The following is a 14,704-nucleotide window of genomic DNA, read 5'->3' as shown; positions in this document are numbered from 1 at the left end:
GAGTAGAGGCTTCTGCTGACTGGAGAAATCAGCTTGGCCTTAGGGTCTCCCTGTGAGGCTGCCACTGCAAATGAGCAGACCCTGGAGAGGGTATAACTGTGATGGGAAAGAGCTGGTGGTCACTGCCAGGTATGGGAAGTTTTGCCCCAATGTGCGAAGTGGGGATTTTCCTCCCTTGGCAATTTGCAGGCCAGCTTCAGATAAATGGGAAGGTAGGAAATGGCGTAAAGAGGTAAAGTGGTGTAGAAAGACAGACTGACTCCAGGACTGCTAAAATCTTGGTGGGGAGTAAGAATGGTGGGAAATAAGTGAAGCTTCTGACACACTGGAAAAATACAGCATGCGTCTCCTGTATCACACACCATTTAAGGGTGGCAGCCTCCTCTGTCCTCCCTGGGGCCCATCTAGCAGGTATTCATCATCATTATGACCAACAGACATCTACTGAGCACCTTCCCTGCACCATTATCTCCGAGGTGCTCTGTTAGGCCAGGCCCTTCAAGAGCCTTTGATGCTTCTAGAATTGTGTCAGTTAGAAACTGGTAATTCCCTGGGTGGATGTGGCCCTGTGGGACCATTGTTTGGCAAGTGACCAGCATGCATCCTTTTATGAAGGCAAAGGTGTACCCCCCTTCCAGGATAGTGTCCCAAAGCCCCAGCTTGTTGATTTTTAGCAAGAATTTCAGTTCCACTCAGTCTGTGGGCTGAGCACCAACCAAATGTGATGGCTTTGTATTTGACAGTGACTTCACAAGTCCGGATCTCTTAGGACCTACTGAATGAAAGACCTTTTGGGAGCAAAATGTCTTGAATTTTGCCTTACTTGGGGCTACCCCAGAAGTAGACCCTGAGGCAAGGATGGAAGTATAGGTTTCTTTGGGAGATGATCTAGGAAAGGCTGATGAAGAGTGAAGTGAGGCAGGGAAGTGAAGGACCCATATACAGTGCACCATCACGTGAGCTCCCACTAGGGGTAACAGGAGCCTCAGCCCACTGGGAAAGGCTGGGCGCCAGTTTGGAATACATGCTACAGAGTCATCCCTGTAGTACCACCCTGGGACGTGGGAGTTAAAGCATTGACCCCCACCCCCAACTCCTAATAGCCATTGCCTAAGAACTGCTGGGGTTAGTACCCACATGATTCCTTTGGCCTATTGTAGGTGACTAAGAGGGCTCCAGCAGCCAGAAAAGCCTTTAGGCAGGGGGATGCAGGAGCTGACCATGGGAGGTTAGACTAACCTACATGGAAGTGGTGGAGATTGAGAGGACAGTCAGGCCCCTGACAGCATCTGCTGCAGGTCTGCCATTGATATTTTCACAGAAGTTTCCAGAGTCTTCAAAGCTGTAACCAGTAAAGCTAGAGAGTATACAAGTTCCTGTACCAGACATGGCTCCTCACCTTTCCTGAATAGACTTTATGATTGAACATTGACATTTTGTCAATTTAATTTTTTTTTTTTTGAGACAGAGTCTTGCTCTGTCGCCCAGGCTGGAGTGCAGTGGTACGATCTTGGCTCACTGCAACTTCTGCCTACCAGGTTCAAGCTATTCCCTGCCTCAGCCTCCCGAGTAGCTGGGACTACAGGTGTGTGCCACCACGCCCAGCCAATTTTTGTATTTTTAGTAGAGACGGGGTTTCACCATTTTGACCACACTGGTCTTGAACTTCTGACCTTGTGATCCACCTGCCTTGGCCTCCCAAAGTGCTGGGATTGCAGGTGTGAGCCACCACCCCTGACCTGAAATTTTGTTTATTTTTAAAGAGTGCCAAGGATGGCCTTAAAACAGGGTACATTTTGCTGGGGCTCTTAGAAATTAAATGGCCCCTGTGCATTGTGGAGCTAAGCTCAGGAGTCATAGGCTTGGGGGTCTGGAGGGGCCCAAGATGTGATTTGGCACAGGTATCATGAGGGTAGCAGGATGCCAAGTTCCTGAGTTGGTACATTTTGAATGATTGTCACTTTTTTATTTCACTTCATTTAGGGGATAACTGCTTGGAAAGTTTAGCATAATGCAAATGCCTGATGTAAATTGGTCACCAATCTTTTTTTTTTTTAAACAGAAATACACTGACAACGTCTTGAGCAACAACTCTGTTCATTGGATTAGTTAATTTTGTATTTGAAAATAATTTGAAATTGGTTGGGAGGAAAGCCAGGGGAAAAAGGACCAGAAATTCAGGCTTATTTTTTCCTTGGTGTTTGGAGAGAGCAAGTGATTTTAAAGTGGAACTTCTAGAGCACTGGATAGGGAGCCAGGAGGTCTGGATGTGAGGCACACATCTGCTGCCTACCTAGCTGGCTGCATGCACGCCATCTACGCTCTCCGGATCTCACTTTATTTATAAGACATGATGTTGGGTTGAAATGACCTGGAAGGACCTTTTGGCTCTGAAAAATTCTAGAATTTTAAAAATAATTTCAACTTTCCATAGCAAGCCTTGCATCTGTCTTTCCCTAGCTTCTGATTGGCCTTTGTCTCTTTTTAGTTCCTTCTGTTGAAAAGACTGCTTGTCATTGCATGCCCTCTGCTTCCCCCGACTCCTGCCCTCAATCAGGCCTTCTTCCCAGATCATCAGTTTTTCTTTCCTCAATGGTTTCATGTCAGCACTAGTTTCATGATTAACACTTTCTTGACTGCTGCAGGCTACTGTAGGGGGTCTCTGTCTTTTGTTACCTCATAATCACTTTGCTTCAGTCTTTCATATTAGTCTTAGCATGTGCTGTTAATTGGATATCTCCTGCTTTTCTGGCAAATCATAAGCTTTTTAGGAAAGCAGCACTTTGTAAAGGAAGAACACTTGAAGTAAGGGCCTGGCAGTTATTTCCCCAAAGTAATAGAGCAGATAATACTGCTTGGCCTTAGTTTTCCAGTTTGTGAAATGGGGATAATAATATACATAGCTCATAGAGTTCTTCTGAGAATCAAATGTGCTAGAGTATTAAAGGGTGTTGGCCATCATGGTTGGTGATGGTATTGGTGACAGTGTTAAGGTGACAGCACAGGCTGAAAGAATTTGTCATTTCTGTACTTTCAGGAATGAAGTCATATAAGCACCTCGAACACCAAGTTAATTATTGTTCTCTGTAATCAGTTCCTCTTCTGAATATAGTACTCCTCAGTGTCAGAAGGTAATTCCACAAAATGAGTTTAAATCTCTCTGTGGAAATTTTAGCCTTTGTTTCTTTCTTTTTTGATAAAGAGAGAAGAAAAATCATCCAAATCATTGGCTACCTTATGCCACAACTGGTGATCAGTCTTAGAGCTTGTTATTGGATAACTTCTTAATGATCTCTTCTTGGGGATAATTAATTTCACTTTCCTTAACATCCCTCCTGGTGCCCATCTTTGAAAAGTTAATGTGAGTCTTTTGCTTTCTGTTGTCTCCCAGAGTAATATTCATTTCAGGCTGGGAAACAGTTGTTGGGTAACAGGTCAAATGTATTAATAGGCAGGCCATATGCTTCCCAGACACCTTGCATTCAGCAACTTGATAGAGTTCTGGTGGTATGATTTTTTAAAATTTTAACTATAAAAGTGTCAGAACCATCTGCTGTTATTTTTCGTATGTGATCCTGGTAATAAGTTATTAATTTTAGTTATACTGCTCCCATGTAATTAGCACTGTTCTCTACATGCAGGGTTCATGGCAAAGCTTGTATACTTTATTTTCAGTAGTAATGTGTGTGAAATGTGTGTGTGAAATCCACATTTTCTTCATAAATTGAAGCAAGTTTGCCTATACGGGGTTAGGACTTGAGATATATGTGGCTTCTGTTTTAGCTGGTAAAATGCTGTAATTGTAGTGGGTAATTAGACTGATTGATAATTAGTCAGATACTAATTACTATGAAGCAGACTACATAGGATAACGTAATAGAGATTGATGCCTGGGTGGGGATGGGGCTCCTAGAATCATGAAAGCCTTCAGGGAAGGAGAAATTTGAGTTGAGTTCTAAAGAGTAGTGATAAAGAGACAGGAAAATGAAGATCTGCCATGAGATAATTCTAAGGGAAAGGAAGAGTTATGGGCAAAGCCTCTGAACTGGGGAATAAGCATTGTACAGAGAAAAGTCCATAGGGCCACACTGTAGTGAAAGGGAGGATAATGCAGGCAGCTGAGGGCAAAGAGGGTCTAATCTGAGGATAAGAGGAGCCTTTGGAAGGCTTTAGGCAAGGAATTGATATCTGATTTACAGTTTTAGGAAGCTCACTTTAGCTTCTAAATGGAAATTGGATTGTTAGGAGCAAGAATTAAGGATGGGAGACCAGTCAGGTGGTGACAGCTGTTGTGTAGAAGAGACTGAAGGAGAAATGATGGACTGAGTTTGTGTGGTATAGATGGTGAGAAGTGATAGGATTTGGGATATACTTTGAATATGGAATCTATGGGACATATTGAATGGTTCTTAGGTTTTCAGTCTGAGTAACTAGGTGATTGGTGGTACAATTCTTACTCAGATATGGAGGGCTTGATGGCTCTTTTTTAGTCGGTTAAGTTTGAGATGGCTCATGGACACCCAAATGAAAATGTCTAGAGGACATGTGAATCTGGATGTTAGAAGAGAGATGAAGGCTGAAATATTCATTTAAATTACATGAAACTCAAGAGTATAGACAGAAAGGAGGCAGAGGTCTGGGTCTTGAATACACCACCATTTAGAAGTTTGAGAGAAATGCCAGCAAAGGACATTGATGGAGGTGGCCAGAGAGGATGGAGAGAACCATGTGCTGCATAGACACCTGGAAAGGAATAGTGTCTCCAGAGTCACTGGTGACCCCATCATTAGGTTTCAAGTCTTAGTACCCAGAATCTGCATTAAATGTCTTTTGTAAAGTATATTCTGTAGCTGTAAACTCAGTGATGACTAGAGCAAGTTGGGCCCAGTTCATGTCTGCAGAAACCTTTTAGCCACAATGGAATAAAAAATGGAGAATCTTGCCTCCTTGGGGGATATGGAGGAAGGGTCTTTGTTCAAGTCTCAATCAGGATCTGTGAGATTTTCATACCACTACTAAAGCAGCAAAGAGTAATTAGTGGTTTTTTAAAATGACAATTATATATACAGCTGGTACAGCTATGCCACAAGTCAGTTCTTTGAAAATATTCAGTAATTAAATTCTGATCAATCTCTTTCAAGACTTTAAGGTTGATCTAAATAAAAGCCTATAACTAACTTAGTGCAAGACAGGACACATAAAAATATTTACATTTTTAACTACATAACGTGTTAATCCTAACAAGATATCTCTTAGCAAATCATTTTCTAAATTTTATCTTTTCTTAGTATCAATCATAATGACTTGAAGGCAACTTCTTTTTGGGAGTTAACTTTAGATTATGAGGAATCACTGTATTATTTGTCATTTGAAAAGTGTATTATTTAAATGAGGAATGGAGATTTCTTGCTCTCTACTTCTCAAAGTGAAAGCATAATGCATTCTAATAAACATTTTAAACAGAAGGGCAAAACTGAGGAGTCCTTTTTTTTGGTACCATGTGCCATAATTTAATAGGTCATTTTGTCTGCTGTATTAAGTATATTTTCTCTAAAACCCAAAGCAGGATCAAGCTGTGAAGAAGAAGCTTTATTTTGGCGAGTCTCATTGTTTGGATAAATGGTGAATTTGTTTTAAATTAAGCAAAGCTACATTTTTATTCCAGAAAGTTCAACGGCTGACAAATGCTTATGCAAACTCTGCAAATATTTATTCATACCTTTTACCTTTGAGCATCACACACATTTGAGCATCAAATCAAATCCCAAGACCCCACACCTGGGGAAATCTCTTGATTTACTGTACAGAGGGCTCCCTTTGTCTTGGAAACCTCAACCCAGTTAAAGCATCACTTATGCATGAGAAAGAAAACACAAGAATTCTTTTTGGGCACAAAGCAATAATATCTTTCTAATATCTTTTACTTTACTGACATTTAGTTGAATTTTACAAATAGATAAAGCTTAATAAGAATGTAGTAAGCTGATAGTTGGCAATAGACTATGGTGAGGAACAGTCTATTGGTTATTCAACTGAATCTTTGATTCACTGACTGAAGGAAACTTACTGTGAACAAAACATCAGAAAACAATTTCTTTCTATAATTTTAGCAGAATGTCTGGTTCTGCAGCTTTACATCAAAACAAAGTTTTATGGTACCTGAAAATTCTACGTTTCTCTAAGATCAAAGTGGAAGTAACTTATTTACCTGGTTGGTGCTATCCAGTTTTCAAAGACTAAAGCTTAAGGCATAGGATTTTACCTCCAGTTCAGCTCTACTCAGGTAATAAACGAGTAGAACATTAAACCATTCTGACAGCTGTGCACTTGCTTTGTGTGAAGGTTATAGGATGTAACAAGCCTTGCCCTTGGATTCCTTATGAGCAATTACCTTTTTGAGGAGTCCCACTGTCCTTGGGTAGTTCCTAGTGTCCAGAGGCACACATAGGAGGTGCAGAGGAGAAAAGGAGGCTCTCGGCTCTCTTCTCTCCTCCCTTTTCATCTCCTTCCCTCCCCTCTGCCATGTGGGGGACATGAAAATAAAGGGCCTCCTGAGTGAGTCCGGTTGTGGAAGAGGGTGAGCATGGTTGCCCCTTGCCTGGGTGGTGGTGCTAGAGAAGAGGTGCCCTCGGGATGGGTTCTCCCAGGGAAGGGGCTGTGTTTGTCCCACCCACCATCTCCCCTGTGCTCAGTACTGTGCCTGGCACCTAAATGCCCAGTAACTTCTTATTGAATATAGAGTGATAGCGTGTCAGGGCTCATATAATGCGCAGTACAGTTTCTTCCCTTCCCCTCTACTAGTTACTTCATTGAAACACACATTTGAGCATCAAATCAAATCCCAAGACCCCACACCTGGGAAAATCTCTTGATTTACTGTACAGAGGGCTCCCTCTGTCTGGGAAGCCTCAACCCAGTTAAAGCATCACTTATGTATGAGAAAGAAAACACAAGAATGCTTTTGGACACAAAGAAATAATATCTTCCTAATAAGAGCAGCTACTTATATCTGTTTGTACCATCTTCCCGTTGACTAATATTTAAGCACATCACCTTGGCTAACTGTGCCCTGCATGGACTGGCTCCTGATTTTTGGCCTCCAGTTCCTTGAACACACCAGGCCCTTTGCTGTCTGCTGGGCTTCTGCCTGGGATGTGCTTTTATAGCTCTTCAGGAGCCTCCACCTTCCTGATCCTGTAAAGATCCGCTTTAGTGGTCCTTCTTCAGCAGGCTTTCCAAATTGCCCTCTCTAGCATTCCCTCTCTCCCACTGTTTTATACCTAGGCATTTTGCATTTTCCTATGTGTTTGCTTTCTTGCTTATTAGCTATCTGCCTAACTTAATTGAATGATTCACAAGAACAGGACCATTTTGTGATTTTTTTTTTTTTTCAGCATCTAACCCAGTGCCAGGCTCTGTGAAAGTGCTTAATAAATATTCGTTTGAATGAATGAATGAGTCTCGGCCTACCCTTCATTTTAAACATAGTTAAATTTTGGCTGGGTGCGGTGGCTCACACCTGTAATCCCAGCACTTTGGGAGACCGAGGTGGATGGATCACCTGAGGTCGGGTGTTCGAGACCAGCCTGACCAACATGGAGAAACCCTGTCTCTACTAAAAATACAAAAAAATTAGCCAGGCCTGGTGGTGCATGCCTATAATCCCAGCTTCTTGGGAGGCTGAGGCAGGAGAATCGCTTGAACCCAGGAGGCGTAGGTTGTGGTGAGCCGAGATCTCACCATTGCACTCCTGCCTGGGCAACAAGAGCAAAACTCCGTCTAAAAAAAATAAAAGTAGTTAAATTTTACGTTTTTAAAATTCTCAGATTCTAAACATACAGTGTACATACACACAATGTATGTGTTGTTTAAACTATAAAAATTCCCTACCCTTGGTAATGAACTGCCTTAAAGAATAGGGTTGGTGATTTGGTGCCTATGGCCTAACTACTAATGTTTGCGCTTTTTTATTCCTACACTTCTAATGTGTTTTTTCCACCCTTTTCTTTCCTTTGTCTTTCTTTTTTAGCAAGGGAAGCCATATGTCTTTGACAGAGTGCTACCTCCCAACACGACCCAAGAGCAGGTTTACAATGCATGTGCGAAGCAGATTGTCAAAGGTAAGTGCTATTTCTTTATTTCCTCCTGGGCCATTCAGAGTAATTGAAAACATTAAGTGATATTTGAAGCCTAAGAATAAATGTGCCTTGACTGTAAGCAGAGGACTGCTAATTGGAAACACTGGATTCTATAGCCTCGGTTCTAGCCCTGATTTGTTATGATGTCGGGCAAATTATTTAATCTCTCTATTCCCCCTTTTCAAGGACTTTTAAAAAATTTCTTTTGCCAGCTTTTAAATTTTGTCACCCAAAAGCTTAAAAGCAAGGTGAGCTGTGTTCACACTATTTCTGTAATAATTTAAAAATACTGCTGCAAGTATGGAACTCCTTTTTCCTTTGAAGGTGAAAATATATATTCCTGATGCTCCAGTTGTACATCTTTGGTTGATTTATTCTGTACATCTGTCTCCCTTTTACTAATATCTCTCGGCAAAAAGCCTTAAATGTGGAAAAATTTTGCCGTTTAGAAATTTTCTAGTGTCATAAAATCACATTACCATGTTGGTTGTTGAGCTGGTCTTGCTATTCAGCATTCCTTAATTATGCTTTCTCCTAACCCACTTTCTTTCTTTCTTTTTACTTTGTTTTCATTCTCCTAACCCACTTTCAACCCACCCACCCAGATCCTGACATTTGTTCTTCCAAACAGGTAGCCTCAAGCCTACATTTATGTCTTAGAGATCAGTCATTTTCTCTAGGACTGGCGTTGGCCCTGGAGGATTTGTGTCAAAATAGCAGCAGGGAGATGAAGCAATTTACACATTGCTGTACCTTGCCCTTTCAAATCAGGAGCAGGTTGGAGCTTGCATTGGCAGGCTTGCCATCTGGACAGAGCTGGGGGGCATCTCCTGCTACTTTGCTTTTCATCATCAAATCCTTGCCTTCAAATGGAAATGCTACAATTGTGCTTTCAAATGTCTTGATGCTGCCCCCTGTATAGGCAGCTCTGGATTTAAAAAGCAAGAAGTAAAACCAAAACCAAAAAAAAAAAAAAAAAAAACAAACCCATCATGACTCTTTGGAACTGCTTGTTTTTAGAAGCTGACTAACCTAAGTATTTGAAATTCATGAAAATCAGCTCTGGGTACATCTGTTCGATTAATTCTGACCCTGGACACCTGTGTGGGAGACGCATGTCAGCATGTAATGTTCCTTGCTGAGGTAGATAGTTATTCACATTCTTGCTGCAGACATCAATTAATTTTGAAGGTCTTCACAGTGAGATTATTATAGAAACCCAATGAGAAAAAAAATAATGCCTGAATTCGAGCTCTTTCTGAATAGTATGAACCTATATTGGGTGTTAATTTTTATCTTCTCTCTACTTTTATTTACTCTTCTGCTTCTCTTTCTATATAAACATGTTTCCTCTGTTTTTGCAGCATATCTTTCTTGGTTTTCTCCTACTCAGCCCTGCTTTCTCTCTATTATTGGACTCATTCATATATTTTTTATTACAGTAAGATTAATTGCATATGTGCCAGAATTTCTTTCTTTTTGTCTCCCCTTTCATTATCACAAACAAATAGTATTTGCCACACGCTGTGCTAAACATGAGGGGCATATAAATACATCCAGTCCTCTTTAAGCTGACATAATTGGAAATGGATGCACTCTGTTAAAAAAAAATCCTGTGATTAACAAACTGCAATAATACTCTTTGAGTCTTTATTCACTAAAGAAGTTTGAGTCTCTTTCAATGTTTGGATTTCTCTACAGTATGAAATGTCAGAAATGGGCAGGTCTTGTGAAGATACAGCCTAACTCTGGATAACTTGAGACCAAATATATGGTGAGCTACAAAGAAAACCATCTAGTAGAATAAAATTAGACCCTAACATGATATGATAAACAGACATTTCTAGACTACCATAAATATGTATGATCATATTTATTTGGTAGCAATAATGAGTGCCTTATTCTCCCTTAAAAAGGAATTATTAGGGAACTGATTGAACTTTAAAAAATATCCTCTGAGGCTAGTATGAGAATTGGCCCTGTATTTCAGAATCAGTAAGCTAAAACACAGAGATGTAAGAAAGAACTCCTTGGAATAGATGACCGAGTACAGCTGAGGTATCTTTTGCCATGAGAAACCCTATTTAAATCAAGATTGGGAGGTGGTGCTGTGGAGCCCTTTTTTTCTAGAGGCCAATAATTAAATCAGATGACTTCTGAAGGTGCCGTAGTCCCCGTGATTTCTGATAATGGGTAGACTAAGGAGCTTTCCTTTCAAGCTCATCTAAACTCTTAATGATTTGGAGCATCTGGGAGGCTCCATTTAACTCGATGGCTTTATGCTCTCTGGTTTTTCATTCCCTACCACTTCATTGGGTTAAAAAAATTTTTTAAATGTTTGTTTGTAGAGTCCTGGCATCGCTCATGCTCCCATCTTTGTCTGGTGTGTGTTTTTCAAAATGTTGCTTGAAAAAGCATGTAGAATTCTCCTTCATTTCTTCTAGAAGAGCTTGTAGGGTTTGTGACTACCAGCACAATAAATGAGAAGCCTAGGAATGAAAAACCATGGTAACTGGATGCTATTATTGAAGTACTTTAACTATGTTCCAGCCTACAGAAGCCACGCCAATCATTTGCCTTCCAAATTAACTAGATATGGATGATCCAGATGCTAGAGAGGGGGATTTCTTGTTTTCCAGTTCTGATTCCTTTAAACTTCATTCCCTTGTTTCTTTTAATCATTCATTTATGTAAGTAATATTAACTACTTACCATGGGGTAAGCACTGCTGGGACTGGAGTCGCCATGCTATGTAAGACTGTCTGCAAGGAGCTTTGAGTACAGGGAAAGAGACGAATGTATCCCAAATCATCACACACATAGGCATTATGTGCTTAAGAAAGGATATATGCAAAATACCACAGAAACACAGCAGAATTCACTTGTATTGATTTTGGTTGGGAGAGGGAATGGAGAATTAAAGGTTTCTCTGAAAGGTTGGGTCCTGAGGACTATAGAATATAGCAGGCTTGTACAAGCAGAGGGGATCACACAAGCATAAAGATACAAATTCTGCTTGGGCAACTTGGAGTGGCCCAGGGTGCAGAATGGCATTATGGGAGATGAGGCTGGGAAAGTTAGGCTGGAGCGATTTGATGGAAATGGATGGACTTTTTCCTGCAGACAATGTGGACCCAATGAAGAGTTTTAAGCTTAGGATGATATCAGATCTGTTTTGTTATTATACGTGACTCTGAAGAAGAAAAATATTTTTAGCTGTGATTTATCAGGAACTCTCTATGTACTTAGAATGTGGACCCAATGAAAAGTTTTACGCTTAGGATGATATCAGATCTGTTTTGTTATTATACATGACTGTGAAGACGAAAAATATTTTTAGCTGTGATTTATCAGGAACTCTCTATGTACTTAACATATGTTGTTGCATTTTAAATCATAACAACTTTCTGAAGGGTGAGCATTATTTTCCTCATTGTACAGAAGAGGAATTTGAGGCTCAGAGAAGTGAAGTAACTTGGCCAGTTGGTTTGGGGGCCATGGACTGGGACTCAAGCCTGCGTTTGTTGGACTGACTGATATTCTTCTGCAATCCCCTGTCCCCCTTTCCTGGTGGGCACACAGCAAGCATTTGATGACAATTATGTTGTGAGTGGTTCCTGTTCTGTCAGGCCACATGGGTTATTAACTAAGCATTGTAAATGACAGGGCTAGGAATGGTGTGGGAGGAGGGTAGACAATAGGGGACAGGGATGGTGGCTTCTGCACCTTGTGGTGGCCCTGGTGGCCTGCCAATGATGAGGTGCGATTCCATTCTGAAGATGCAGCGTGTCATTGCCTGGGCACAGTGACTGCCTTTCAGGCTGGCTGGCTGGCATGGGGGCTGGCCTAGAATGGTTGGCAGAACTGCCTCACTATCCTCTGGTCATGGCCTACTTGAGTGGTTTGGTGACTGGTGAGGATGGCCTATCAGCCACCATCCCCAGAAACCCTAGTGTCCCCCCCCACCCCATGCCTCCTTAGGACTACTGATGCGTAGGTGTGATCACATCCTCCCCAAATTCTAATCTGACAATGATATTAACTCTTTTGCTTTAGCAAGACCTGGATTCAGAACTGAGCAAATGGGAGGCAAGGAGCATTTTAAGTATCTACTGCTATCTTTCCTCCTCCCCTGGCAGGGTAGAAGGCTCTGGGCACCTGCGGTGGAAACTGCTTCTGGGGTTCATGTGGCTGCGGGATGGATGAGTGCTGTGGTCTGGGGTTCTGTGGGCTATGCGGTGCCAGTGGAAGTCACATCACACCAGGCACCAACACAAAGAAACGTTCTGTCTGCGGAGCGTGGCCGGCATGTGGAAACAGTCATTGTTCCTGCAGAGACTCTAAAACAAATGCATTCCGTGGGCCCAGGAGCGGGCACTGGACGTGATGAAAGTGGCTTTTGTGGGCGCTTCTGTAGGAGTCGGGTGGAGGGCGGTGTGGGCCCCGCAGTGCTGAGCGCGGGCCTGGCCTTCCCCGCGACGGCTCCCCCGCTGCCTGTGGTCGCGATGGCCACCGAAACGCGCCGGGCTCCTGCTCCACTTCCCTCGCCACCTCCCTTCACCACCAAATCAAAACATAGTCTGAGCAAACAAACAACAAATAGAAAACAAGCCCCCCAAACCCAGAGTTTCTAAGAAACTAGAAAACTCTGGCTTCAAAGAGCCTTTTCGTTTAAATGACCTTCTAGTGCAGCACGGAGCCCATAGAGGGCGACGTCGGCTCCCTTCAACCTGAGAGAGGTTCTCCCTCAGCCATGAACTGTAACGTGACTGTAAATACTTCAGGGCCCAGAGGACTTTGTTCTAGTGGGGCTTTATATGTTCTCCTTTTCTTACAAAAAAAAGAAGGAGAAAAAATGTGCTCAGTGACGAAATGGCAGCAAGAAACAGATTCTCCAAGTATAGTCTCGCACGCTCCTCACTCAGCCCCTTAGTCCAAAACGACGAGCTCTCGTTTTCAGGTGCTTGGCCCAGTCCCTACTGGCAGGAGTTAAATGAGCAGTGATGGACTAAGAGTGAGTGGGACTGTGCCTTCTGTTTAGTGATGGACTCAGAGGGGTGGATGAGATCTGGAAGGCCTCAGGTGTGGCCTAATTCAGGAGGAAGAAGCTGAGCTCTGAGCTGAGTTTCCTTGGCTGTGGCGGGTTGCTCAGAGCCACCTCCCTGGGGCCTCCTGCATGGGAACATTAGCACTTGCAAGGCGGCCGGCAGCAGTCAGGATGGCTGGACTCCTGGCCCTGACAACCTCAGTGCTGTTCTAACACCTGGGCCAGTGGGTTCCAGAGTGTATCATACACAGAGGCTTAAGACAAGGTGTTTTCTTTTTCTTTTCTTTTCTTTTTTTTTTTGTAGGGAGGATGCTTAGTTTCTAATAAATGGTAATTTCGAATAAAAGCAAACTTTAATATTGTGGTGTAGCCAGCATTCCAATAGGCTGGAGTTGCTTGTGTTATGAATATGGCATTTTTAAAGTTTGACCTAAGGGTAGGACCTTGTTCCTTTGGTTTCCTCCAAGCATATCATATTCATTTTAGTGTAAATGGGCTCTGTCTGCTCTGGCCTGAGGAATCTTTTCTTTGAGTAAGTTGGCATTTTTGTGAAAAATGAAGCTTGAACCTTCAAACCTTACACTGACTGCTTCAAGTTGTTGCTTCCCTCTGTTAGCAGGGGAACCATTAGCCGAAGTCTGATACTTGTGAACGTTCTCTCTCTCTCCTTCCTCTCTCTCTCTGTCCCTCCTCTCCCCCAATTCCCAATATATCTTAATACAAACTCTTGAGGGCTGCTAGAATTTAAAAAAAAAGTCCTGCCACTTGATTTTTCTTTTCTTAGCTTCCTAAAAGAAAATACTGCTTTCGGTTCTTATCCCAGTTCAGCAACCTCACATCAGTCAAATGTGTATTTAATTTTTTTTTAAAAATGTAACAAATCAGGCCAGGCACGGTGGCTCACACCTGTAATTGCAGCACTTTGGGAGGCTGAGGCAGGCGAATCACTATGTCAGGAGTTCGAGACCAGCCTGACCAACATGGTGAAACCCCATCTCAACTAAAATACAGAAATTAGCCAGGCAAGTTGGTACGTGCCTGTAATCCCAGCTACTTAGGAGGCTGAGCAGGACAATCACTAGAAGCCGGGAAGCGGAGGTTGAAGTGATTCTGCCACTGAACTCCGACAGAGCGAGACTTGTCTCAAAAATAAATAAATAAAGGAACAAATCAGAATTGATATTAGACTAAGAAAAAGATTCAAAAAAGCAAACCCAACAAAGCAAAACAAAAACAAACCAGCATCATAACATTTAGAGCGCCACCCCAAACCATGTCCCCAAAAGAAAAAATCTATTTAGAGCCTGAAGTAGATGGAGCTGATTTCCTGGCTTGGTTTTTCACATGACCCTGAATAGGACACCTCAGTGTGGGGCCCTTCTCCCTGCCTCCACACCTTGTGCAAATAAAGACTTCCTCCCCTTATACGGAATGGAGGATCAAGGATACTAATGATGCATTGTTCCTTTTTCAGTGATATTTGTGAGGATGAAGGAGGAAAGCAGGAGGGAAATGAGTG

General features: G+C 42.3%; 1 protein-coding gene across 1 annotated transcript in view; it reads left to right on the top strand.

Moving 5' to 3' along the window:
• KIF5C (kinesin family member 5C) overlaps window positions 1-14,704 on the top strand; it is a 155,707-nt gene that overhangs the window by 42,601 nt on the left and 98,402 nt on the right. The window contains exon 2 of the mRNA XM_002749445.7: window positions 8,030-8,120. Within this exon, the coding sequence (XP_002749491.3) occupies window positions 8,030-8,120 (91 nt within the window). The remainder of the gene's footprint in view (window positions 1-8,029; window positions 8,121-14,704) is intronic.

Source organism: Callithrix jacchus, chromosome 6, assembly GCF_049354715.1.
Source record: "Callithrix jacchus isolate 240 chromosome 6, calJac240_pri, whole genome shotgun sequence".
Classification (NCBI taxonomy): Eukaryota; Metazoa; Chordata; class Mammalia; order Primates; family Cebidae; genus Callithrix; species Callithrix jacchus.
Note: the sequence above shows the minus strand (reverse complement) of the source record. Positions and strands in the feature narration are given on the sequence as shown.